Here is a 27,969-nt window from a genome sequence, read left to right on the forward strand (position 1 = left end):
TAAAAGCTCCCAGAGTCAGCCAGTGTTTGTTAGAGCAAAAAGGCCCAAACAGGAAGTGTTTGTGTCCAATCCTGAAGCCTGTCACCATCCTCCTCTCACAGCTTCACTGAGGAAAGCAGCCACTGAGAAGGCTGCAGCTTTACAGGAAACACTGGATCTTTGCTTTCATACTAACTGTGTTTAGTACAATACTGCTGAGAGCAGCATGGACTCCCTCCAACCCTCTACTTACTGCAGTGTCTCCAGTCTGCAGTGTGGACTCTCCTTAAGATCAGACAGCTGCTTCACATCTGGATCCTGCAGCTTGTTTCCCTTCAGGTCCAGCTGTCTCAGATGGGAGGGGTTGGACTTCAGAGCTGCTGCCAGATAATCACAGCTGATCTTTGACAAACCACAGTTCACCAATCTGTATAAAGAATCAAAGATGTGAGTTTATTAGACAAAGTTTGAAATCATTCAGTGTTTCATAATCAGAGCTGAAGAAGGTTCAGAATGGAGAAGTTTAGAAAAACTCCAAACAGCTGAAGCCAACAGGATGCAGCTTCAAACTGGAATCCAAACTGTGCAGAGTTTTCAGACTATCTGCCCGATGCAGCCACTTTGATTTTGGACATTTGAATCTCTGTTCTAGGACTAAGTCCTTCAATCATTTCTTCCAGTTGGTCCAACAAGACAGACTCAGTATTGGACATGTGTTCTGGCTCCATGAGGGGAGCTTCTAAATCTGATGTGATGGCCCCTCTGGCTCTGTCAGATCTCAGTACTGAAGAGAGGTCAAACTGAGCACACAGTTGTTCCAGTCTGGACCAAAGACTCTATACTGGAACTGAGGGACTGCTCTGACTGCACCCACTGGGACTGTTTAAAGGCTCATGTTCTGACTCAGATCATCTATTTCTACTTCCATTTCTTTGGCTCAAAAATGGGGATTCCTTTGAAAACAGGAACTATTTTCCCCAATAACGAGCCCTGGATCAGTAAATCACTGAAACATGTTCTCAGTCAGAAGAAGCTGTCTTGTTCTGAGGGAGATAATCCAAAGATTGAGGCACAGAAACTTGTTCAAAGAGAGATGAAGCAGCTAAAATCAGGTCTAAAAGGAAAGCAGAGGATGAGCTGAATAAAGGACACTCAAGGCTGGCTTGGAAAGGAATGAAGTCCATGGTGGGGATGCAGAACAAGGACAAAAGGGCATTTTTTCCTGATAAATCTGATCCTGAATCAGCAGCAGAGTCAGACTCATCTGATTCCAGCTTTGATCTCATTGATTTCAATGAAGAGCTTTCTGATTTTAGGAAAGGGGTGGTAGGCTCTAAGCTTCACACTTGTAGGGAAAAATGGGGATTAAATAAGCTTAATTCCTTTGGACATAAAAGCAAAGGTAACAGGAGTGTAATGTACTTTGCATATAATGTGTATTGTGTAATGGAAGAGGAATAATGTTATGTAAATATAATATGTTTTCCTACAAAGTGGCTGAATGTAACAGAGCTAACACTCTTAGTTCGTATTTTCTGAGTGGTCAGTGAAGGTGGTCTGTGCATGTCTACCTGTTGTAATTGGCTGGGTGTGATGAGAGAGGAAGGAGAGGAGAACGAGAGAGAAACAGAGAACGGACGCAGCAGTGTTGCGCTAGCACACGATAAACTAACAAAAGAGAACTGACTAGTAAATACTACCCAGTGACTGTTAGTAGGAGGCGTTTGGAGACCCCCTGCCCGACAGCTGTGCAGCCGCAGACGACGGCGATTCAGAGCGAGGCATCAGCATCGGCGGCTAGCAGCTAACGGCTAGCAGGAGCTCGGCGCGGTGACGAGCGCCATCTTCTTTGCCCTGTCGGTGGCGAGTGGTGAGCGGAAACAGACTGCAGACGAGAACTGGTTGACTGTCGTCCGGAGGGGACGAGAGGATGAGCTGGTTCGCCACGCGGAACTGTAAGTCAGACGTTTCTGGTGCAGCTATCGGTGAGTGAAGAGGAGTTTCGCCGCTGTGCTGCAGCACACAACAATCAGGCCTGCAACGTTTGTGTGAATGCGAGCGTGTGTGGGGGGCCCATGTATGAGTACTGTTAAGTGACTGTGTATATTTGAATGACTGAGTAGTCAGAATTAACCCTTATAAAAACTGCGCAGAGCAATTGGCTGAAATTTTTTCATTTCTTTTCTCAAAATCTCTTGAGTTTCATAAAGTGCCACGTATATGGAAGGACTCTATTATTGTACCAGTGCCCAAAGTTAAAGCACCTAAATCATTAAATGACTATCGTCCTGTAGCTTTAACTTCACTTGTAATGAAAATATTTGAGAAACTTGTAAGAAATGAAATTTTTTGTGCCATTGAGACAAAATTAGACCCCCTCCAATTCGCCTATAGAACAGGGAGGGGTGTGGAGGATGCTGTGTGCACTTTGCTCCACAAGGTTCTGGAGCATCTGGATGGTGCACGTAATTTTTCTCGTTTGCTTTTTATAGATTTTTCATCAGCTTTTAACTGCATCCAGCCCCATATTTTAGCGAGACGGCTTATTAGTACATACAATCTTGATTCTGGTCTGGTATCTTGGCTCATGGATTTTTTAACAGATAGACCACAGAGAGTGCGAGTCAACAGCATTTTATCAGATCTGCTTTTATCCTCCACTGGTTCCCCTCAGGGATGTGTCCTTTCTCCACTTTTATTTGTTCTCTACACAAATGAGTGTCAGAGCCACTATAAGAACAGATATATAATTAAATATGCAGATGACTCAGTGATCATTTCTCTGCTCCATGATGCAGATCTTGACCATGGCCCGGTTGTAGACGATTTTGTAACATGGTGTGGGAATTCCTTTCTAGACATAAATGCATCAAAAACAAAAGAAATGATCATAGACTTTCGTCAGAAAACCTCATCAATACCTGCTGTTCATATTCATGGCCAGGAAATAGAGGTAGTGGAGAAATACAAATATTTGGGCACTATACTGGACAACAAACTGTCACTTGATGCAAATACAGATGCCATTTGTGCAAAAGCTCATCAGCGTATGTATTTGTATCGAAAACTTAGGGGTTTTAACGTGGATAAGATTTTTATGAAAATGTTTTATTCTTGTTTTATTGAGTCTGTTTTAACCTTTTCTTTAATCTGTTGGTTTGGTTCTCTGAGCCTCAAGAACAAAAGAAGGTTAGAGAACATTGTGAAACTGTGTAGCAAGGTGGCAAATGTAAGTTTTAATGATCTTGCCCTCCTGTACAGGGTGCGAGCCACCCAAAAGGCAGAAAAGATTCGGGGTGATAGCACTCACCCCCTGTCCTCAATGTATCAGTTATTACCTTTAGGAAGGAGGTACTCTCTGCCACAGTGCAGAACAAACAGATTTAAATTCTCTTTTATTCCCAATACTATTAACTTTTTGAACTCTTTTAGATAATTGTGTCCTTGGTTGTGTGTGTTGTATGTTTGATTGTTTTTATAGATTTATTTATTTTGCTGTTGGCTGCAAAACAAATTGCCCCTCGGGGATAATAAAGTATTTGATTAAATGATTAAGCCTAATCCATTCGGACTGATTGGGAAAAGCTAAGGTTGAGTTCAATATTTTTACTGGTATTATAAGAATACAAGTGTTTTATCGTTTCATTTGTGTCTTACATTTTGCATTTCCAAGTGTGGTTTCTATCTTGAGTTCACGTTCAGTAAATGTTACGTTTCGGAGTTAAAGAGTCGTCTGAGTCAGTGTTATTTTAAATAGTGTGTGATTTAAGTTTCTTAATAGTAAGTCGAGCATCACATCATTGGCCACAAGTGAACCTTCGAGGTATCCACTTTGCATCGAACCCACACCCCACCTAGTTTGGTCAATCCTGGGGTTCCCGGTCTGAACACAATATAAAGCGGTGGGGTGCTACACACTGATGAGGTGTTTGTGAATGTCAGAGTGTTCCTCCTTCTCTTTGCCATCATTCATGGTGGCAGTGGAGGACATTTGGATGTTGGACTGTGTTTTGGATGTTGTGTGTCTGTTTTGTGTTGGACTGCTGTCTGTAAAGCAAACGGCCATTTTGGTTTGGATTTCAGTGTCAGACAGACTTAAGGTGGAATGAAGTGTTTGAGAGTTTCACAGTGAATTATCCAGTGGAGGATTTTTCTTCTTCTTTGAAGCTTTGAAATGTCAACATTGTTCTGCTACAGTCAATGGACTAAAGCAGAGAAGAAGAACACAGACTTTACCATGAAGATCCTCAGTGTGGATCAGTATAATATCAGCCTTATGTCTGCAGTTTAGTGTTTCACATCAGATTCATCTCAGCACAACTAAAACATGGAGACTGACCTCAGAGTTTCAAGAACACATCGTGGACTCTCCAGAAAACCACACAGATGCTTCACTCCTGAATCCTGCAGCTTGTTGTTACTCATGTCCAGCTCTCTCAGATGGGAGGGGTTGGACTTCTGAGCTGCTGCCAGATAATCACAGCTGATCTCTGACAAACCACAGTCCTTCAAGCTGTATAAAGAATCAAAGATGTGAGTTTATTAGACAAAGTTTGAAATCATTCAGTGTTTCATAATCAGAGCTGAAGAAGCTTCACAATGTACAAGTTTATAACATGGAAACTCCAAACAGCTGAAGCCAACAGGATGCAGCTTCAAACAAACACAAGAGAAAATTCTGAGAAAATTCAGAATTTTTCACATTAAAACTTTATAATAAAAACTACAAACACTTGAAAAGTCGTGTTGTTCCTTCAAGGAACCTCATGGCTTCACTTTTAAAGGTGAAGTTCTGCAGAGAACGTTCTCAATGCTGAACAACCTGCTGCTAGAATTCATGCTTTTGACTGTGGCTACAATCAGCAGAGGAACCGTCCACCGAGGGTGAAGCTGTTTGCACTTTGGAAGTCCTGGATTCATCACACTGATGTTAATGTTAGCTCACTTATTGTGCCCAACGACCTTTAACCTTTGTTTTAGGGAGAAATGAGCAGACGGTTCACTCGTTCAGCTCAAAGAAAGGTGGTTTATTGACAGGAGCCAAACATTTGTCCAGTCCAGCAGATACTGGATTTAATTTGTCTCTCGTCTTATTTAGAAGCCCTAACAGTGAGACAGGCAGTCAGTGTGGAAATCCTCCTTCTCTGAGTGTGTTTCTGCAGAGCTTTATACCACCCTCTCTCTGCTTTGGTCTTTCTGAGTGAAAATACAAAGTCTGCACATGTATTTATGAGTCCAAGCAGTGATTTAATCCTGCAGCTTAACACACATTTGATTCCCTTTGTGTGAGAACTGCAAGTGTCCAGAGTGAGGACAGGCTGAGAAAGCCACTGCTGCAGATCATCTGTGGGCTCTTTGAGGGAGAGCTGATGGGACAGAGGCTCTCCACCCCTGATGAGACACCAGGACAAATTCAGCACTGTGTGAGGAAGAGGAGGAGGAGGAGGAGCAGCCAGCAGCAGCTGAGAGATGGAGGTAAGAACAGGGGGAGGACAGACAGGCTGTTGTCTCTCTGTGAAGGAGCGCTACAACCGTTTAAAGAGCTCCTTCAAATCCATCGTTTTAGGACATGTTCGAATCCTTTGACCATCAAAGTGGGAGTTTTCAAAGGTGGAAAAAGCTGCCAAAGTGTCTGATGAAGGACATTAGCTAACTGTAATAACATGACAGTGTTGTGTTTACAGGCCCGTGGTCTCTCAGCCTCAGAGACATCACAGACCAATCAAACATCTCAGTTTCATCTCAGCAAAATTCACACTAATGAGATCAAATGGAGATTTTCACGTTCATCTCTGTCAAACGATGCTGAACGAGACGCTCTCACAGCTGATGTCATGGTCGCTAGGCAACCTGAGCGGCCTCCGTAGGCCGGACCGTCCCGTTTAACGGCCGTTCACTTCCGGCCTTCACGGCTTTAGAAGGATGCAGCCCCTGAGCCCCCTGGGATCCAGCTACATGTTCATGAAAAGGTACCTGATCATTTGGCAGCAGTAACAGTAAAGAGGGGAAAATTAATGCCACAGATATTATTTTATGTTTCAGGAACATTATGCAGTGTTAATGGCTGCTGGGATCTTCTTCCATCACAGCTGGTTTTTCCCTGTAGCTCAGTCATTGATCCTCACAGGACTGTGGAACATCAGCACTTGGAGAGGGATTTGAACCCTCGTCTTCATTCTGTGAGCTTCCACCTCTGTGATCTCTCTGATATACTAATGAGTGTCAGAGCAATCAGAGATCAGGATTGGTCCTTCAGGATGCTGATGACTCTGGAATCAGGAGTCTTCTGGATGCTGTGGAGTCCCATCATGGCCCAGTCCTTGATCAGTGTGTTAGCTGCTGTGACCAGTCTGTCTCCAGGCTCCAAAGAAACAGTCTGGACCGAACTCCCACCCACACCACCCTGTGGCCCCCACCACACCACCCTGTGGCCCCCACCACACCACCCTGTGGCCCCCACCACCTCCACCTCCATGTTAGAGGAACTAATTGTAATGTTCAGACTGCAGTGAAGCTTCCTCCACTAGGTGGCAGTGTTTGATGAGAAAGTGTTAGTGTAGCTGCCCTGTAGGCAGGAACAGGAAAATGCAGGATTTGTCCTGAAATTGGGAAAAGTGGTTAGCACTATGGCCTTAAAGCAAGAAGGTTCTAGGTTGGAGCTTCTTGGTCAGCTGGGCCTTTCTGTGGACTTTGGAGGTTCTCCCACAGTCCAATGAAATGCTGCTTAGGTTCATTGGTGCTTCTAAATTGGCTGTAGGTGTGGATGTGAGAGTGTGTGCTTCTCTGTGATGGACTGCTCACCTGTTCAGGTGTACCACGCTGTTCCCTTCATCAAAGTTACCAATAAAGTTCCAAAGAAGAAAGAATGCAGAGTAATGTGCTGATTTAAAGCCTTTGAAGTGCTTCAGATGATATCTGTCCACTTGTGTCCACTAATTGATGAATGTCAGCTCTCTAATGCAGCTTTGATCTTCACAGTCTGCTTTATGAAGCTCATTCTAACCCTGAATGTCAGAGTGTTCCTCCTTCTCTTTGCCATCATTCATGGTGGCAGTGGAGGACATTTGGATGTTGGACTGTGTTTTGGATGTTGTGTGTCTGTTTGTGTTGGACTGCTGTCTGTAAAGCAAACGGCCATTTTGGTTTGGATTTCAGTGTCAGACAGACTTTAAGGTGGAATGAAGTGTTTGAGAGTTTTCACAGTGAATTATCCAGTGGAGGATTTTTCTTCTTCTTTGAAGCTTTGAAATGTCAACATTGTTCTGCTACAGTCAATGGACTAAAGGCAGAGAAGAAGAAACCAGACTTTACCACGAAGATCCTCAGTGTGGATCAGTATAATATCAGCCTTATGTCTGCAGTTTAGTGTTTCACATCAGATTCATCTCAGCACAACTAAAACATGGAGACTTACTGCAGTGTCTCCAGTCTGCAGTGTGGACTCTCCAGAAAACTACACAGCTGCTTCACTCCTGAATCCTGCAGCTTGTTGTTGATGAACAACCCCACGTTCCAGAACCAGGAGTCGTTACTCAGGTCCAGCTTCTCTCAGATGGGAGGGGTTGGACGTCAGAGCTGCTGCTAGATAATCACAGCTGATCTCTGACAAACCACAGTCCTTCAAGCTGTATAAGAATCAAAGACGTGAGTTATTAGACAAAGTTTGAAATCATTCAGTGTTCATAATCATAGCTGAAGAGCTTCACAACGTACAAGTTTACAAAATCACTTGAATTGAATTTATTTATTTGGTAGGGTCAATGCACATTAATAAACAAATTGTAAATGCGCCAGAATTAGCAAAAGGCTATTTTTTATCTGTTGTCCCTAGACAAATCGCAATTTGTCTTGCTAAAAAACAACTAAGGTTATACAATCAAGGTTAAAATGACTAAACTACACAAATTTGTCAAAATAAAAAGAGAAAAAAGAAAATACAAGCAATACAAACAATACAATAAATACATAGGGAAACTACACTCGATTTTCATAAAGTATAAGTAATTACAACTAAATTAATTGTTCATATTCATGGCAAAAAACACATGTGGTCCCAAGATTGGATTAGGAGAAGGTGCTTGTTATAAAGAATGTTGACAGATGTGATGTGTTATGAACCAATTCTTTAGTTGTTTTTTTTAAATTGATTATAAGTGGCAGATGGTCTGATTGTCTGAGGAATAGAGTTCCACTCCCATGCAGCTGTAACCGAAAATGCACTCTGACCAAAACCAAATTTCCAGAAAGGAACAACACAATCTTCCCGGATCCCCCTCTTGTTAAACAAGATGTATTGTTCCTTATATTTACGAACTGAGTGAGTGGTGGAGATGACAGACCTTTAACAATTTTGTTAGAATCTAATGACATTCTCCCAACCCAAGAACCCATGTTTTTCTAAAATATTGCAATGATGATATCTTTATGTTTTTTTTGTCCAAGATTTTGATTGTTTGTATAATGAGTCTATGGATTTCAGTGCTGTTGTATTTGCTTGTGACCAAGTTGTGAGAAAATAAGTTATGTGTGATAAAACACATGCATGCATGAACAATTTAGAAGCCTGTAGTGATAACTATGGACTTATAAACCTAAAATTGACAAACTAAATTTAACACAATTACAAACTTTTTTAATCTGAGGTTTAAAAGTGAGTTTTGAGTCTATTATGATACCGAGATATTTACATTCATTCACAAATTGTAGTTTTTCCCCATCCACATAAATATTTGCCTCACAATTTAGTAAGTTTAGATTTAGAAAAGAACATTCCAACTGTTTTTACTTGCATTTAGTTTTAAGCAGGACTGGTTTAACCAATCTGATACATTAGCCAGGGACTGTGTAAGCTCATGGGCTACTTGAATTATGTTTGTACCATGTGTATAAATAACAGTATCATCAGCGTACATTTGAATAAAGACATTAGGACAAACTGAGGGAAGGTCATTTATGTATAGAGCAAATAACAACAGCCCCAAAATGGAACCTTGGGGAACACCTGTTTACAAAGGCAGAGAAGATGAAATGTAGTGTCCAATTCTAACTGACTGTGACCGATGTGATAGATATGATTCTATCCATTTTATTGTATCTAAGGAAAAATTTAATTTACTTAGTTTGATCAATAGTATTTTATGATTTATAGTGTCAAAATCTTTTTTCAAATCAAGAAATACAGCACCAACAACACCACCCTTATCCAATAAGTATTTTAAGTTTTCAATGAAAAAACAATTTGCGGTCTCTGTTGAGTGCTGAGCTCTAAAGCCAAATTGCATGGGGTGAAGTGAAAAGGAAGAGGTGTTTAGATGCGCAACCATTTGTTGAGCAAGGAGTTTCTCAGCTATTTTAGACACTGTGGGTACAGTGTATCACAAAAGTGAGTACAGATATTTAAGTATATCTTTTCATGGTACAACACTGACAAAATGACACTTTGACACAATGAAAAGTAGTCTGTGTGCAGCTTATATAACAGTGTAAATTTATTCTTTAGATATTTAGGCATAAATTTTTCCGCCAGGCTCTCAGACTTGGTGCGATTAAATCATATCCCCTTATTAAAAACAATAGAGGATGATCTCACACGTTGGAATAGTTTACCTATATCACTCATGGGGAGAGTTGCTGCCATTAAAATGATGGTTTTACCAAAAATTAATTATCTATTTTCACTGATCCCTAATAAACCTACTCTTCCTTGGTTTCAGTCACTAGATTCAAACATCTCAAAATTTTTATGGAAAAACAAACCATCAAGAATAAGCTTAAAACTTTACAAAAGCCAAAACACAGTGGAGGTCTGGAATTACCAAACTTTTATTACTATTTCTTAAGCAGTAGATTGCAGTATATTTCAAAGTGGATCAAATCCAATTCATTAGACAACCCATGGCTGGATCTAGAACAGGCACTTTGTGGAAAAATAAAAATCTCGGATTTACCTTTCATTAGCCCTAGTATTAAACATCATAACTGCTATAAAAGCCTTAGTATAAATACCTCTCTGACAGCCTGGTGGGAATTTTTAAAAATAACTAAGTCTTCACTTATCCCCTGTAAACTAACAGCCATTTGGAACAATCCAGATATTTGTCAGAAAAAGAAAATGCTGAATTTTCCGTTATGAAGAAGAAGAAACAGCCTTTATTGTCCCACAGAGGGGAAATTTGGGTGTAACAGCAGCCGCAGTTATTATAAATATAAATAAAGATATAATAATTCACACTATTAAGAAAAGAATATATATAAAATCAACAAACAATATTAACCTTAGTACTACTAATAATAATAACACTATATACAATGTACATGATGTGATAAGGTGTGATAAGGGTGTAAATAATTTAAAACACATTATCCAAGATGGAAACCTTATTACATTCCAAGAACTTATATCAAAATATAGAATTGAGAACGGTAGATTTCTGGAATATCAACAACTTACGTCCATCTTACAGGGAAGATTTAACCTTAATCAATTGAATCTAGAAATGCCTACATGGGTAACAGAATTTCTTAACCTCTGTACCCCAAAATTGTTGTCAAAATTATATAAATTATTACTAAAAACTGATGATTCAGTTTCCCTCCCAATTGCAAAATGGGAGCGTGATCTTTCTGTTAACCTGGATCAAAATTTATGGACAGAAATATGTTTAAATATCTTCAAAATGACTAAAAGACCCCAAGTACAACTTGTACAATATAAAATTCTCCATAGAACGCACTAGACTGGACAAAGGATGTTCCAAATGGGCCTTACATACTCGAACATATGCACCTACCAATTTAGAGGAGAATTATCTACATGCTCTGTGGTCTTGTGTACCTGTTCAGAGATTTTGGCAGAGGATATGTGAAGACCTATCCACATGGTTTAGCTGTCGTGTCCCAACTTCCCCAGACTATGCATCTTAGGTGACGTCAGTGAATTAGTAATGGAGTCAAATATATCACACATAGTTCTTACCGCCTTGTGCATCGCTAAGAAAACTATCCTCATGAATTGGAAGTCAAAAAATAAACTATGTATTACTCAATACAGAAATTTATTAATAGACCATGTTAGTTTAGAGAGAATGTCTGCTTCATCTAAAGACCAATTGGAGGAATTTGACTCTCTTTGGTTCCCACCGATCAGCTCCATTACTTAGTGGGGGTGGTTGGCTGTGGGTTCTGCTCCTGATGTGCTTTGTAGGCGGTCAGGTGAGGACTCTGGAGGCCCGTGTAGCTGGTAGCCTCCTGAGACTGGAGTCCTGGGGCGACCTTCTGGTGATGTCTGTGTGCCTGTTCTAGTTGATGGTGGTGGGGGCTTGGATGGTGCTGCCTTACAGTCCTGGGGTGTGGGCCGGGGTGCTTGGGGTGGTGGGTGCCGGCCCGCGGCCGGTTGGCTGGTCTTCCCTGTGTGGCTCGGGGGCTGGGGTCTGGGGCCCGGGCCCTGGGGCCGTGCCGGCTCCCGTGGGTCCCCCCTTGCGCTGGGGGGTCTCTGCTGTCCCGGGTGCACCACCAGGTGGGGTGGGTTGACCTGGCCTGCGTCGGGATGTCCGGTCTGCACTGTTGGGGGCCTGGGGTGCCGGCATTGCGGGGGGTGGGATGGGGGGTGGGGTCCGCGGTGGGGTGGTTGGTGGGGACAGGGCACCATATTTCCAACTCAGGCCAGTATGTTCTGTCGCTTGTTTGTGTCTAGTGTCGAGTGAATGGGCGTCGAGTGAATGGGCGTCTAGTGTGAGCGGGCTACCCTCTGCAATGGGGGCGGTGGCCCCAGTCTCAGGTGCTGCAGTGCTCTGGGATGCTGTCACCATGGCCCGGGGCTCACCCTTTAGACATGGAGGGTTTTGGAGGGGGGCAGTTGGTGCTTGTGGTACAACTGCCCCCTCAATTTTAACTGCACCCTATACACCTCATTCATTCACAAACATAAACACATACACTTACAAGTTGGGCAGGGGGAGGGGGGGTGGGTCATCTCACACCCCGATTTCTTACACCTCGCCCGGGGTGGGGGTCGGGTAGTTCCTTGGGGACTGGGCTGGCGGTGTCTTGGGGTCAGTGTTGGCCCTGGGGTGGTTTCCACTCGCCCCATCTTCAGAGGGTGGGTAGCTATGGATGAATATGTGTCTTTGTATTTGTCACTGTCTTCGTGAGTATGGGTGGGTGAGTGGATGTGTACGTACGGTGTATCTGTGTTTATATGTGTGTGGGTGAGTGTGTGTGTGCATGTATGTGTATTTGTGCATAAATGTTTACATGGGTATGCTTGCCGGTGTGCGTGTGGTTGTATGTTTGGCTGGACCTGGGTCTGGGCCTGTGCCTTGCCTCCTGGCCACTCCTTGCTGGTTGCCTCCTCCCCCCTGCCCCCCTGGGTGTGGGTACCTCCGGGTTCCGGTGGGCTGGATGTTGACGTGGGTGGTGGGTGGGGGCTGGATGTTCTGACGTGGGTGGTGACCTGCTCCCCTGGGGGCTGCGGCGCAGGGCTACATTGGCTTCTTCGGCGTGGGGGGGGGCTCTGTGGGGGCTCAGGCAGTCCTCGAGGGCCGGGGGCCCTGGGGCCTTGCTGCCGGCCCGTACCTGGAGCTGGCCGTTGGGGAGGGCTAGCTTCTCGTTGCCTCGGATTCTCTGGTGCCCTTGCTCCTTGAGTGGAGGGACTCCGTCTGAGACCTCCCTCCCCCGTCTGCTGGGGTGGGTGTACGGTTGTCTTTGGAATGAGTGGCCGCGGGTCTTCGTAGGTCTTGATGGGCTGCTGGTGGCCTGGGCTTCCTGGGGCTCTCTTTGCCTGCCTGTAGCTTCTGATGGGCAGAGCTGTGGCGTTCTACCCTCATTGGTAAGTACATTTCATGACACAGACACAAACACTCACGTAATCATAATACAAAATGGTTGGTTGTGTAACCAAGCAATTTTTTCCCCACACAATTTTTAATTTTGCAAGTATTGTCAATATCTTTTATGTTTAACAAGTGACTAAATTTGGTTTATTTACTTGTGCTCTTTCCTATTTTTTTCTCTCTATTCTCTTTTTCCCCCTCTCTCTCTCTCCCTTTTCTTTTCTTTTTCTTTTCCTAAGCCTGTCAGCTCTGGCAAAATTTGTCACACAGTATCTTAAAAATAACTCAAATAAAATAAAGGGTCACACACTAACACAGTGTTTTTCAACCAGTGTGCCGCGGCAGAGATCGTCAGGTGTGCCGTGAGAAATTATCCAGTTTCACGTAATATGCCATGAGTGTCTGTGCTGTAGTAGTGAATGGAGCATAATCATGTAATACTCTTCCATATCACTAGACTAGCAGGTAGCGAATTGCATTGTACATAGAGACAAGAGAATTAAGCCGTGTTTCCATACAGACCGACTCACCGCGATTTGACGGCATCTCCATTAGAATCAGGTACACTTTGCCGGTCCTTTTTCCTACTCATTCACCCCGGTTCTAAGCGATCCGAAGCAATACAAAAATATGACGCGGAGTACAGCATGCCACCAACTGGCCAGGGAGTATCGTCACTAACGGAGGCATGAGAGCGACTCCTTCACCACAATAATTTTTAAAACCCCACAGCAAGAAACTGGAGTCATGCAAAGCACCGGTTGAATGCCCAGACCGACAGGTTGCAGCGGTAGTTTTGCAACATGAGAGCCATCTGAAACACACACACAGTATACATATATAAACCAATACTGCCGGGCGATCGCCGCTACCAGCCGAACAGCTGGTTAGCACAGAGCCTGAGGCGGCTGATCAAAGGAACTTTGATTTACTGTAATAACGCGACCGTTTGTCCTATCGAAAAAATTCAAACGGTTCTGAAAGCTGAGAAACTGCACTTCACACCCAACATAGGGTATTACTGTGGTGTTATTACGCAAATTGTTGCCGTAACTCCGCGAACGGCGGCACTTTTGAAGTACACTGAGCCGATTATGACGTTCGGTGGTATAGGGTTATAGTTAACAATAACCTTCATCCATTAAAACATTGTACGGGGACTTATGCACGATGATATTAAACTGGCATTAGCTGTGAGCTTGCCTCTATCTCATGTATTGTTGTGTTGTGTTATTCCTGGTAATAGAATGCTGTTGGACAGAATTAGAGTTTGCAAAACACTGAAGTTTTCTACTATAAGACCACATTGTTGTGGCATTTGTTACGTTCAAGCTGTGTTTTGAAGTGGACATGTTAAGTGCACTTTTTATTTGAAAGAAGATATATATTATATGATAAAGTTCTTTTTTGTGTTCATTTGATTCCTATTCAAGACACTTTGATAAGAATGACTATATTGTTAATATAGGCTACAGAGTATCATTTTTTTAAACATTTTTGGCTGGTGGTGTGCCTCGTGATTTTTTTCAATGAAAAAATGTACCTTGGCTCAAAAAAGGTTGAAAAACACTGCACTAACAAGAGAAGCCTATAGAGAACCTATAGAGCTCACCTTGAAATAGCAAATATGTTTGGCACAACAACGCGTTCAGGTCACAGTTCTGTTTGCAAGATCTGCCAGACATGACAGGCTAAAAAAATAAATAAATAAAAAAAATAACTCAAGATACAGCCATTAATGTCTAATCCAGCAGCAACAAAAGTGAGTACACCCCTTAGTGAAAGTTCCTGAAGTGTCAATATTTTGTGTGGCCACCATTATTTTCCCCAACTGCCTTAATTCAATTCAATTCAATTCAATTTTATTTATATAGCGCCAAATCACAACAAACTGTCGCCTCAAGGCGCTTTGTATTGTGGGTAAAGACCCTACAATAATACAGAGAAAACCCAACAGTCAAAACGACCCCCTATGAGCAAGCACTTGGCGACAGTGGAAAGGAAAAACTCCCTTTTAACAGGAAGAAACCTCCAGCAGAACCAGGCTCCGGGAGGGGGGGTCATCTGCCGCGACCGGTTGGGCTGAGGGGAGAGAAAGACATGCTGTGGAAGAGAGCCAGAGATTAATATCAATTAATGATTAAATGCAGAGTGGAGTAAAACAAAGTAAATAAGGTGAATGAGAAACAGTGCATTATGTGAACCCCCCCAGCAGACTAGGCCTATAGCAGCATAACTAAGGGATGGTTCAGGGTCACCTGATCCAGCCCTAACTATAAGCTTGATCATAAAGGCAAGTTTTAAGCCTAATCTTAAAAATAGAGAGGGTGTCTGTCTCCCGAATCCAAGCTGGAAGCTGGTTCCACAGAAGAGGCGCCTGAAAGCTGAAGGCTCTGCCTCCCATTCTACTCTTAAGTATCCTAGGAACCACAAGTAAGCCAGCAGTCTGAGAGCGAAGTGCTCTATTGGGGGGATATGGTACTATGAGGTCTTAACCTGTTAACTGGCAAGGGCCCGCCCCCGGGCCCTCTGTAGCGATTTCCGACTTTGAAGCCTCATAGCGTCACAGTAACGCTGCCGTTCGCCCTCACGATGCTTTTATATGACAGACTAGACCTCAGAATTCGATTGACACCTCATTAGCCAATCATGTTATGAAATGGATTTTCCAGAGCCAATAATATCCAGAGAGCGTCATGTGACATTTAAGGACATGCCCCCAAATGTTCTCCAATCGTTCTTATTGGTCAACTCTAACCTGAAATCTAAAACCACAGATGGATAGCCAATAAAATTCCCGACACGTGGGTATATGGCACTATGGGGTGTGTTTTCACATGAAGGCATAAACTCCCTGCGTATTCAGTGCGTATTTGCTGCGTCCTCCATGCGTAAACCAAACAGGAAGTAGGAGTCTATGCGCTGACGTGCATAAACAGTATTTACAATGTTTTCTCTCGGCAATGGATTGTCAGAATGCATCAAAAACAGACTACATTTATTCAACGAAGTGACTAAATGACTCACGAGAGTGGATTATTTGTATTAGAGAATGTCGTCGCTGATTTGACCAGTTTTATCGCTGCAAATGAACACCTGTTACTCAGAAGGCAGAAGGTAAGTTTTTATTCTCAGCTCTCGTATTATATGCCGTTCTGATGTAAATATGTATGTAATGCTGAGCTTGGCATGCACCATTACACAGAAAATATAACCGTGCGCCGCTGTGGCGCCACTTATATTGTGTGTTTGCGTGGGCGCTGTATAGTGTGGTGATTTACGTATTGAAATGTGCCAGGTGTTTGGGGGTAGGGAAAGGTGTACTGTAAGTATCGATTGGGGGTTTCGCGGGCTTCTCTATTACGTCAGCATCACCCGATAAAAGGGCATGGTGAGGTGGACAACGTCTCAGAGCTTCATTTGAGATTCGTCGTGATCGCATCGTTGTTTTGGAGTTTTGCGAAATGGCACAGCGGGCCGCCGGCAAGACCAAGTTCAGCGCTCAGGAGGTTGTGGAATTGCTCACACGGAGAGAGAGCGACATTTCAGCATCAGACTTTTTGGGTTCAACTGATGATCCAACATCAGAAGAAGATTTGTTTTCCGATGGAGATGACCAGTAAGTGTCTAAAGTTTTACAAGTTGGGGGTGGGGGTTATTGTATGGGAGGAGGTTGTACATTTTGTATCAGACAAGGACTACTGGGAGGATTGTGTGGTTTTTATTTTATGTGTGTATGCATGTTGCATTTACTGTAACTTTTTTGATATACAATGTATTTATTTGTGTGTGTAAGGGAATCACTGAAAAATGACTGGGTTTTTGGTGCATGAAGGCCTGACATTTTCCTTCTTTTACAAATTAGGGGAACCTCTGATCATGAGTGGCAGCCAGCCAAAGAGAAGATGGTGGAAGAGGCTTCTTCATCTGATGAAGAGGATCTAATGCCTGTTACAGCACAGGCCAGAAGGGCCAGTGCACCACATGTGACAAGCCATTGTGCTTTGTCCCAAACAGAGATGCTATAACCAGTGGCACATTGAAAATTCCATGTGAGGGGGGGGGGGGTAGAGCAGAATAATTGTAAATAGTTGCAGTTTGCTGTGCTGTGTTTTTTTTTACATTACTCTGAAAAATAAAATAGCATTTACAGAAATGGTGATTTGTTTTGTGACTATTTTTTTTTTACAATGTACAATAGTGTCATTCATATTTTATTGGATTAATATGGCTTTATTTATGATTTATTCAGTAATTTTGTGTGTAGTACAGGATTCCTCAGGACAGTATCTTTGATTAGAGCCCTCATTGATGACTGTATGTTGAAGCATTGAGGAGTTACAGCCCTTTAAAATTTGCATGTCAAAGGGGGCTAGATGCGGCACTTGGACTATCCAAATGGCACATGAGAGAGCACGCCAGGGCATCAATGCACAAAAACCTTTACAAAACAATAGGCTTTTGTGCTATCTTGATGAAATTCGAAATGCACGACAAAAAGACTTCATTCTACAGCTCCAATGTATTTTCCAGTCGTTACCTTCTATATTCAGTGTGTAGTTATATGATAACAATCAGGAAAAATCTAGGCGAGGCAAAAATTGTCTACTTTTTCTGTGTTCCAAACTTAATAGCTACAAACTCATTACAGTTACAGTGCTTTTGACTACATAAATGAAAAATATAGGTTGTCTGCTTCGCAAAGACACTAAACTTTTGTGTGTACTCCAAAGAGTTCAGGAACAGCAGCTGATTTAATTTGGGTATGCTTTTTCAGGCGTTTTTGTTTTTTTTAGCCGCCAGTTAAGTGGTTAAGATAAGATGGTGCCTGATTATTCAAGACCTTGTATGTGAGGAGAAGAATTTTAAATTCTATTCTAGATTTAACAGGGAGCCAATGAAGAGAAGCCAATATGGGAGAAATATGCTCTCTCTTTCTAGTCCCTGTCAGTACTCTAGCTGCAGCATTTTGGATCAGCTGAAGGCTTTTCAGGGAGCTTTTAGGACTGCCTGATAATAATGAATTACAATAATCCAGCCTAGAAGTAATAAATGCATGAATGAGCTTTTCAGCATCACTCTGAGAAAGGATGTTTCTAATTTTAGAAATATTGTGCAAATCCAAAAAAGCGGTCCTACATATTTGTTTAATATGTGCATTGAAGGACATATCCTGGTCAAAATGACTCCAAGATTTCTCACAGTGTTACTGGAGGCCAAAGTAATGCCATCCAGAGTAAGTACCTGGTTAGACACCATGTTTCTAAGATTTGTGGGGCCGAGAACAAGAATTTCAGTTTTATCTGAATTTAGAAGCAGGAAATTAGAGGTCATACAGGCCTTAATGTCTTTAAGACATTCCTGCAGTTTAACTAATTGATGTGTGTCATCTGGCTTCATTGCTAGGTAAAGCTGAGTATTATCTGCATAACAATGAAAATTGATGCAGGCTTTCTAATAATACTGCCTAAGGAAAGCATGTATAATGTAATAAAAATGGTCCTAGACAGAACCTGTGAACTCATAATTAACCTTAGTGTGTGAAGAAGACTCCCCATTTACATGAACAAATTGAGTCTATTAGATAAATATGATTCAAACCACTGCAGTGCAGTACCTTTAATACCTATAGCAAGCTCTAATCTCTGTAATAAAATGTATGGGTCAACAGCATCAAAAGCTGCACTGAGGTCCAACAGGACAAGTACAGAGATGAGTCCACTGTCAGAGGCTCTAAGAAGATCATTTGTAACCTTCACTAATGCTGTTTCTGTACTGTGATGAATTCTGAAACGTGACTGAAACTCTTCAAATAAACCGTTCCTCTGCAGATGATCAGTTAGCTGTTTTACAACTACTCTTTCAAGAATCTTTGAGAGAAAAGGAAGGTTGGAGATTGGCCTATAATTAGCTAAGACAGCTGGGTCAAGGTGATGGCTTTTTAAGTAGAGGTTTAATTACAGCCACCTTGAAGGTCTGTGGTACATATCCAACTAATAACGACTGATTGATCATTTTTAAGATTGAAGCATCAATAATTGGAAAGACTTCTTTGAACAGTCTAGTTAGGAATGGGATCTAACAAACATGTTGCTGGTTTGGAGGAAGTAACTATTGAAGTTAACTCTGAAAGATCAACTGGAGCAAAAGAGTCTAAACAAATACCAGCAGTGCTGAAAGCAGCCAAACATGAAGAATAATCTTTGAGATGATTATGAATAATTTTTCTCTAATGTCTAAAATTTTATTTGTAAAGAAATCCATGAAGTCACTACTAGTTAACGTGAAAGGAATACTCGGCTCTACAGAGCTCTGACTCTTTGTCAGCCTGGCTACAGTGCTGAAAACAAACCTGGGGTTGTTCTTATTTTCTTCAATTAATGATGAATAGTAAGATGTCCTAGCTTACGGAGGGCTTTTTTATAGAGCAACAAACTCTTTCCAGGCTAAATGAGCATCTTCTAATTTAGTGAGACGCCATTCCCTCTCAAGCTTTCGGGTTATCTGCTTTAAGCTGTGCGTTTGTGAATTATACCACGGAGTCAGGCACTTCTGATTTTGAAGCTTTCCTTTTCAGAGGAGCCACAGTATCCAAAGTTATACGCAGTGAGGATGTAAAACTATTGACGAGATAATCAACCTCACTGGGAGCAGAGTTTAGGTAGCTGCTCTGCACTGTGTTGGCACATGGCACTGAAGAGCATAACAATGAAGGAATTAGATCCTTAAACTTAGTTACAGCACTTTCAGAAAGACTTCTACTGTAATAAAACTTATTCCCCACTGCTGTGTAATCCATTAAAGTAAATGTAAATGTTACTAAGAAATGATCAGACAGGAGGGGGCTTTCAGGGAATACTGTTAAGTCTTCAGTTTCTATGCCATATGTTAGGACAAGATCCAGAGTATGATTAAAATGGTGGGTGGGCTCCTTTACATTTTGAGAGAAGCCAATTGAATCTAACAATAGATTAAATGCAGTGTTGAGGCTGTCATTCTCAGCATCTACATGGATGTTAAAATCACCCACTATAATTATTTTATCTGAACTGAGCACTAAATCAGATAAAAAGTCTGAGAAATCAGACAGAAACTCTGAGTAGGGACCAGGTGGACGATAGATAATAACAAATAAAACAGGTTTTTGATTTTCCCAATTAGGATGGACAAGACTAAGAGTCAGGCTTTCAAAAGAATGAAAACTTTGTCTGGGTCTTTGATTAATTAATAAGCTGGAATTGAAGATTGCAGCTAATCCTCCTCCTCGACCTGTGCTTCGAGCATTCTGACAGTTACTGTGACTTGGGGGTGTTGATTCATTTAAACTAACATATTCATCCTGCTGTAACCAGGTTTCTGTAAGGCAGAATAAATCAATACGTTGATCAATTATTAAATCATTTACTAATAGGGACTTGGAAGAGAGAGACCTAATGTTTAACAATCCACATTTAATTGTTTTATTCTTTGGTGCAGCTGATGAAGCTGTATTATTTATTGTTTTTGAATTTTTATGCTTAAATAGCTTTTTGCTGATTTTAGCTTTGGTTTTTGGTGGTCTGGGAGCAGGCACCGACTCTATGGGGATGGGGTTTTGGGGGGATGGCAGGAGGAGAGAAGCTGCAGAGAGGCGTGTAAGACTGCAACTCTGCTTCCTGGTCTCAACCCTGGGTAGTCAGTTTTTAGGAGGGTTAATAAATTTGGGCAGATTTCTAGAAATGAGAGCTGCTCCATCCAAAGTGGGATGGATGCCGTCTCTCCTAACAAGACCAGGTTTTCCCCAGAAACTCTGCCAATTATCTATGAAGCCCACGTCGTTTTTTGGACACCACTCAGACAGCCAGCGATTCAAGGAGAACATGCGGCTAAACATGTCGCTCCTGGTCTGATTGGGGGAGGGGCCCAGAGAAAACTACAGAGTCCGAATCGTTTTGCAAAGTTACACACCGAGTCAATATTAATTTTAGTGACCTCCGATTGGCGTAACCGGGTGTCATTACTGCCGACGTGAATAACGATCTTACCAAATCTACGATTAGCCTTAGCCAGCAGTTTCAAATTTCCATGAATGTCGCCTGCTCTGGCCCCTGGAAGACATTTGACTATGGTCGCCGGTGTCTCTAGCTTCACGTTTCTCAAAACAGAGGCCCCAATAACCAGAGTTTGTTCCTCGGCGGGTGTGTCGCCGAGTGGAGGAAAAACGGTTAGAGACGTGAACAGGTTGGTGGTGTACCCGGGGCTTCTGCTTAGGACTACACTTCCTCCTCACCGTCACCCAGCTGGCCTGTTTTTCCCTGCTGCTCGGGATCCTGCTGGGGGGGAGCTAACGGCGGCTAAGCTACCATGGTCCGCACCCCGCTACAGGGGCCTGGCTAGATGTAGGATTTTCCAGGGTGCGGAGCCGAGTCTCCAGTTCAGAAAGCCTGGCTCAGATCTACAAACAGACTACATTTATTACAAGTACCGTTACTGCTAAAGGAGGCCGAGGAGTAACTAAACATGTGACACCCAGAGCGGAAGTGCAGGAGAGACAGGAGAAGAAGCCATGCTGGTAGTGAGTCGGCTAAGGGCTAAGCTACTAGCTGAGCTAAGCTAGCGAATTTCTAAAAACAAATAAAGTGAGTAATGTGAATACAGGTGATTCAGCAAAGAGTATGCTATTTAATGTAGGTGAAGATTACACTAAAATATGTTATTAACCAGATAAATCGAGTTATACAGATATAACAGCTAACAGACAGCAAAACACTGTGCTCCGAAACAGGAACAGGAAGTGATACAATACCGCAGTGAGAGCCAAACACCAAGACTCTCTGGTAAACTCTCCTGAGTTTACCAGAGCTTCACAGGTTGCCACTGGAATGCTTTTCCACTCCTCCATGATGACATCACCGAGCTGGCAAATATTCAAGACTTTGCTCTCCTCCACCTTCCACTTGAGGATGCCCCAAAGATGTTCCATTGGGTTTAGGTCTGGAGACATGCTTGGCCAGTCCATCACCTTTAACCTCAGCCTCTTCAATAAAGCAGTGGTTGTCTTAGAGGTGTGTTTGGGGTCATTATCATGCTGGAACACTGCCCTGCGACCCAGTGTTCAGAGGGAGGGGATCATGCTCTGCTTCATTATTTCACAGTACATACTGGAGTTCATGTGTCCCTCAAGGAAATGTAATTCCCCAACACCTACTGTACTCATGCAGCCCCAGACCATGGCATTCCCACCACCATGCTTGACTGTAGGCATGACACACTCATCTTTGTACTCCTCACCTGATCACCGCCACACATGCATGAGACCATCTGAACCAAACAAATTAATCTTGGTCTCATCAGACCATAGGACATGGTTCCAGTAATCCATGTCCTTTGTTGACATGTCTTCAGCAAACTGTTTGCAGGCTTTCGTGTATACATACTTCAGAAGACGCTTCCTTCTGGGGTGACAGGGATGCAGACCAATTTGATGTAGTGTGCGGCGTATGGGCTGAGCACTGACAGGCTGACCCCCCACCTCTTCAATCTCTGCAGCAATGCTGACAGCACTCCTGCGTCTGTCTTTCAGAGACAGCATTTGGATGTGACGCTGAGCACGTGCACTCAGCTTCTTTGGACGACCAACACGAGGTCTGTTCTGAGTGGACCCTGCTCTTTTAAAACACTAGATGATCTTGGCCACTGTGCTGCAGCTCAGTTTCAGGGTGTTGGCAGTCTTCTTGTAGCCTTGGCCATCTTCATGTAGAGCAACAATTCATCTTTTAAGATCCTCTTGAGTTCTTTGCCATGAGGTTCCAACATGGCACCTCATGGCAAAGAACTCTCTGAGGTGCCATGTTGGAACTTTCAGTGACCAGTATGAGAGAGTGTGAGAGCTGTACTACAAAACTGAACACACCTGCTCCCTATGCACACCTGAGACCTAGTAACACTAACGAGTCACATGACATTTTGGAGGGGAAATGACAAGCAGTGCTCAATTTGGACATTTATGGGTGTAGTCTCTTAGGGGTGTACTCACTTTTGTTGCTGCTGGTTTAGACATTAATGGCTGTATATTGAGTTATTTTGAGGGAAGAATAAATTTACACCGTTATATAAGCTGCACACAGACTACTGTTCATTGTGTCAAAGTATCATTTTGTCAGTGTTGTCCCATGAAAAGATATACTTAAATATCTGCAGAAATGTGAGGGGTGTACTCATTTTTGTGATACACTGTAAAATAATAATTGGTCTGTAGTTACTGATGGATAAAGGATCGCCATTTTTATAGACTGGAATGACTGATGCTTTCCAAACACTGGGACATACTGCCTCTGAGAAGGATTGATTTAAGAGTTTGGTTCCCCCGCCTCCTGTATTATTTTCAGATGTTGCTAATTTGGTTGTCAAGAAAGGCCACTGCAACTTTAAATAGTTCTATTATATCCTTTATTTGGCGTAATAAAAAACCCAGATTAAGATACAGCTTTCTCTGTTTACCAGTTAAAAGGGGGGGATTAGCTGCGCCTTCATTTCCTCTTTACCTATGGGCTGCACAGTGTAGGTTCCTTCTGGAATGGTCCATAGATGACCCTGCCTCTGCATGGCTCAGTTGTGAGTCAGCCTCCTTAGACAGGATGCCCCTGCGGAATTTGTTATGTCTCCCCTGATACGGCTGCAGCATTAGGAAAAGACAATGTGCTTTTAAAGAATATGTTAAATATCTGGCATAAAGTCAGGAAATCAGAAGGATATAACCATTGTTTTTCCTTGCTAACTCCTATTCATGAGAACCCTGACTTTCAACCTGGACTTCAATCTGGGCTTGCAGACACAAAGGTATAAAAGTTGTGGGAGACATGATTGAGGACGGCTCAATTCTCACATTCCAACAAATTAAAATTAAATATGGCATCCCCAATAAAGACTTCATTAAATTCCTGCAAGTCAGAAACTTTATTCAGTTTAAGTTGAAAAAGTTCACTGACGGCGTGGCTATTTCTCCAATAGAATCTGTTAGCAAATAATACGCAACTTAAATCCTTCACTCAGAAAGTGTATAGGGCCCTCAATGATCTCAATGTAGATAATTCTGTCAAAGTAAAAGGCAAGTGGGAAACTGATGTGGGCATAATAGAGGCTGAGGAATGGGAGGCCCCGTGCAGCCGACCCTCAAAGGTTCTGGTGTCTAATTCCTTTTGGGAGAGACAATTTAAGATCTTGCACAGGCTATATATTACCCCTGAGGCCAGACACAGGATGAACCCAACACTGTCGGAACTCTATATTAAATGCCAATCTACTGTTGATCCTTTCTTCACTGTTTCTGGTCTTGCCCCGATATCCAACAGTTTTGGGGTGTAATAGCTCAACAGTTGGAAAAAAATTTTCAGCGCAATTTGCTTCTGAGCGCAAGGACTTGTTTGTTGGAACTGACTGAGGAACTTCCTGCTGACCTTCACAACAACAGGCTTTTACATATTCTGCTTCATTGTGCTCGGAAATGCATACTGGCTGTTTGGATCAGCAATAAAGTCCCCACCCTCAATCAGTGGAAACAAACTGTGGTTGGTATCATTCCATATGAAGCGTTCTCTACAGCATTGAAGGATAAGCCCTTTTTATTTTATCGGACCTGGGATCCATTCCTTACCTACTTAGGTGCCAATGCATCCCGCAGGATGAGATCAGGTCTTTTAGACCTGGCCTGGGATAAACATGCAGACTAGGGTTTAATCCCGGGATCCGGGATTCCCGGGAAATGCGATCAGAACCATTTCCCGTTTCCCGGGAAACGTTAGACGGGAAAACCGGGAAAAAAGTCGCGCGCGTCGATTTGACTCTCAGAAAGAAAAGAAAGCTTCAGAAAGTTAAATTTAAGGAAATATTGAGAGAAGGGTTCGTTTAATGCGAAAAGCATTACTCTTCATTTCAGGCACGTTCAGCCTCCGTTTAAGGCTTCAGCTTCATCTCAAGCGTTTTAATAGAGGTATTACACAGTTGTGCTTTTTCCTCTTTAATTGTTGAAATCGTAGGCAATGTGTTTACCCTAAGGTATTTTGTATTATATAATTTTATATTATTATATATTGTTATATTGCATTATATAGCCTATAAAATATGCCTGCCCTGAACAATAAAGAAATATCTGTTTAACTTCGAGTGTTTCTTTTCCTCGTTTGCAGCCGCTTACTAACAATCATGAATTAGGATACGGGCCTAACGTGTGAAGAAAGTATCATGAAATAGATTGCTTTAACATATTTCGCTTTTAAAATGGAGTTGAGTAAAATGTATATTTTTTAGGCTATAAGGATTGGCCAGTTTTTCAAAAGACGATTCACAGCGAACCTACTTTAACCCTCAGACACGGTGTTATAAATTTGCTGTTGCCAGAATGGCAATGACCAAGTCGTAGTGCATTACTCAAGGCCCTGTGTTATGTCATATTATAGTGAAGTACGGTAGTTAACTTTTCAATGACTATTACAGCGTTCCACTGGTGGAGATATAGCGCAACAGATGTCGCCACGACAGCGTGGCTGAGCCTTTATCAATGCTGTGGAGATGAACCGTATTGTTTTGCACCAGCAGTTGTAAAATATCTTGGTATAATTCCATGTACAATGGAGGAATATTCGAATTATATTTGTTAAGGGAGTGTTGAGGAACGATACAACACCGCATAGCTCGAGCACTCGAATGTCGAGATGTAGGTTTTATTGCGTTAATCAAGCCGACGTTGCCCCCTACTGGGCATAACAGGACATAGCTGGAAAGCTACCTCTACAGTATCACAATAGGTTAAGGCCGACACAGGCTACAGAAGGCCTAATTAAAATAAAAAAATAAATAAACTTTTTCCCGGGATTCCCGGGAAATGGCTCGTCATTTCCCGGGATTTGATTCATGTCATTTTCGGGAAAAATATTAAACCCTAATGCAGACCTATAGTTTGATATAAACTTTACCATATTTGCATATATGACTGTTCTTTCGTAGTCTCCCTGAGCTATTCTGTCCAAATAATTTATTTTACATTCCTTGGTGTTTTTTTTTTTTTTTTTTTTTTTGGTCTGTTTTGTTTATTCTTTGTTGTGTTGTTTGGTAATGCAGCTGCCAGCTTCCACACTTATATTTGATATTTTATTTTGTTTTGTGCTGCTTGGTTTGGCTGTATTCTGTACACTGTTGCTTGTACTTGTACTGTATTGTACTTTGTCTGTCTTACCTGCTTTGCAAAAATGTTCAATAAATATATGTTTAAAAAAAAAAAAAAGAGTTTGGTTAATGGGGTTATCAATGTGGAACTAAGATCTTGAATGTATCCATACCATATATGTGTAACACCGAAATTACTTAAAGAGATCTTACCTCAGGATTTTCCTTCCAAAATTTAAGGTACGGAAGCTTGACTGATTTGGGCCAGAAGGTTCGGCTACAGGAAGGAGGTATGAAAAGAATGAGACTCAGACGCAGGTTGTAGTTTTGAATATGGCCGGCTTGTGTATTTTAAAGAAAATATATTGTAACAAAGAAAATAAATTTTAAATAAAAGTTTCCCTTTGGTACCAGTAATCTTATTTTACAATCAATTGGCAATTTCAAAGCTCTCCCGGGTGCACCCTTCTAAATTCACAATTCAGGTCTCAGTTCAAAGCAAAACCTTTTAGTGATAAAATCAATTCCACATTGCATTCAACCATTTAGCAACAACACCTTAATTTGGAGGGATGGTCCAATATGTCCATACCAGGTCCTCTTCCTGCCTGTGGGAGTGTGCTAAGTCCGTAGAAGTCCTTAAGAAAAATGTCCAAAAGTCGCGAATGTGTCCGTGTAGGTGTGTGTGTGTGAGAAAGAGGACAGCAAGTGCCAAATGGTATGGAGAGGATTCTTCCTGCTGCTGCCTTACCACACTGAGCAGTGTAGCAAGGGGAGAAGTCGGCTGGTTCATCTGAGGGGTTGGCTGGCCATCACAATCAGATCGATCCAAACATATCAAATGATACAACACACAAAAAAAAAAACCTGACCTGCCAACGACAGTGTCATAAAACACAGTGAGTTTTCATTAAACTACATTTCACAACTTGTTAGCACTTAGAAGCGCTCCTTGGAACATGAACCATGTTTACAATTCAAAATGAATTAGTGCAAAGTGCAATAACCTTAGCATAGTTTTTAACTGTTTCTTCAGGCTCCTATCAATAGTTTAAATATTTACAATCTCAATCACATTCTTAATAAAAAACAAAACTTATTATAAACCTTTTGGTTTCGATAAATATGAAAACACTTTACTCACACTGAACTAAAAAATTGCAAATAAGCCAGGAACAGGTAAAATAATTTGCTCACCGATCTCACGAGAGGCCAGCGCAACACAAAATGGCGCCGCCTCTGACTCTCTACAACCAGAAATACAGAGAGAACCGATCCAGTCAACATTTGTGAGCTCAACGCATCACTCCAGCAGTTTACATACACAAAATCATGCTTAGCATCAGTAACGTTGCTAACTACTTACTATATATCGCTTTTGTGCTTTTTTTTTTTCTTTTCATCTCCCTTTTCCTTAACAGCACGCTCAGCATCAGAGTCGCAGCCGGAAAAGAAAGAGGAAAGCCTGGCCCCCGTGACAGAAGCGGTGGGCGGGACAATGCGCCACTAGGCAGCAGATCATTGCTAAAGCGATGCTTGCATTTTTTTTCTTTCAGCTACTGATTATAACAATAATCAGTAGCTGAATAATAACAAATAAAACATAACTTATAAAACATAACTGTTGAACTAAAAGCACTGCAATAACACATCTAAACTGAACAGCCTTGCTTCTAGATCTTAGATTCAGAGCTTCTCCAGCTCCTCTGGATCCACTACATTTGAATCCAACATGTTCCACTGGTTCCCTCTCTTCATGTTCCACACTGCCCTGGATTAGGTTTTCCTACAAGCTGCATAGTTGACTTTAATCCTGTGTGACCTTCCTGACCTACAAATACAGCTTCTTCCCTTCTCTTTCTCCCTGTTGTCTTGACTCCATCCACTTTTCCCTCACTTCTGTGGAAGTGTCTTCCCTTTGTCCCTGTGTCTCACCTGTGCTGCCATTTCTTTGGCATGTTGAATCCTATCAGTGCTTTTCCTCCCACTTTACAAAGAGCCACCTCCACCTGGTCTCCTT

At 42.1% G+C, this 27,969-nt stretch overlaps 1 protein-coding gene across 1 annotated transcript in view; it reads right to left on the bottom strand.

The window, feature by feature from the left end:
• The window catches only part of LOC115799968 (NLR family CARD domain-containing protein 3-like), a 94,630-nt gene that overhangs the window by 13,253 nt on the left and 53,408 nt on the right, over positions 1–27,969 (bottom strand). Inside the window, exon 6 of the mRNA XM_030757272.1 lies at positions 233–406. Coding sequence (XP_030613132.1) covers positions 233–406 — 174 coding nt within the window. The remainder of the gene's footprint in view (positions 1–232; positions 407–27,969) is intronic.

Source organism: Archocentrus centrarchus, chromosome 20, assembly GCF_007364275.1.
Source record: "Archocentrus centrarchus isolate MPI-CPG fArcCen1 chromosome 20, fArcCen1, whole genome shotgun sequence".
Lineage (NCBI taxonomy): Eukaryota > Metazoa > Chordata > Actinopteri > Cichliformes > Cichlidae > Archocentrus > Archocentrus centrarchus.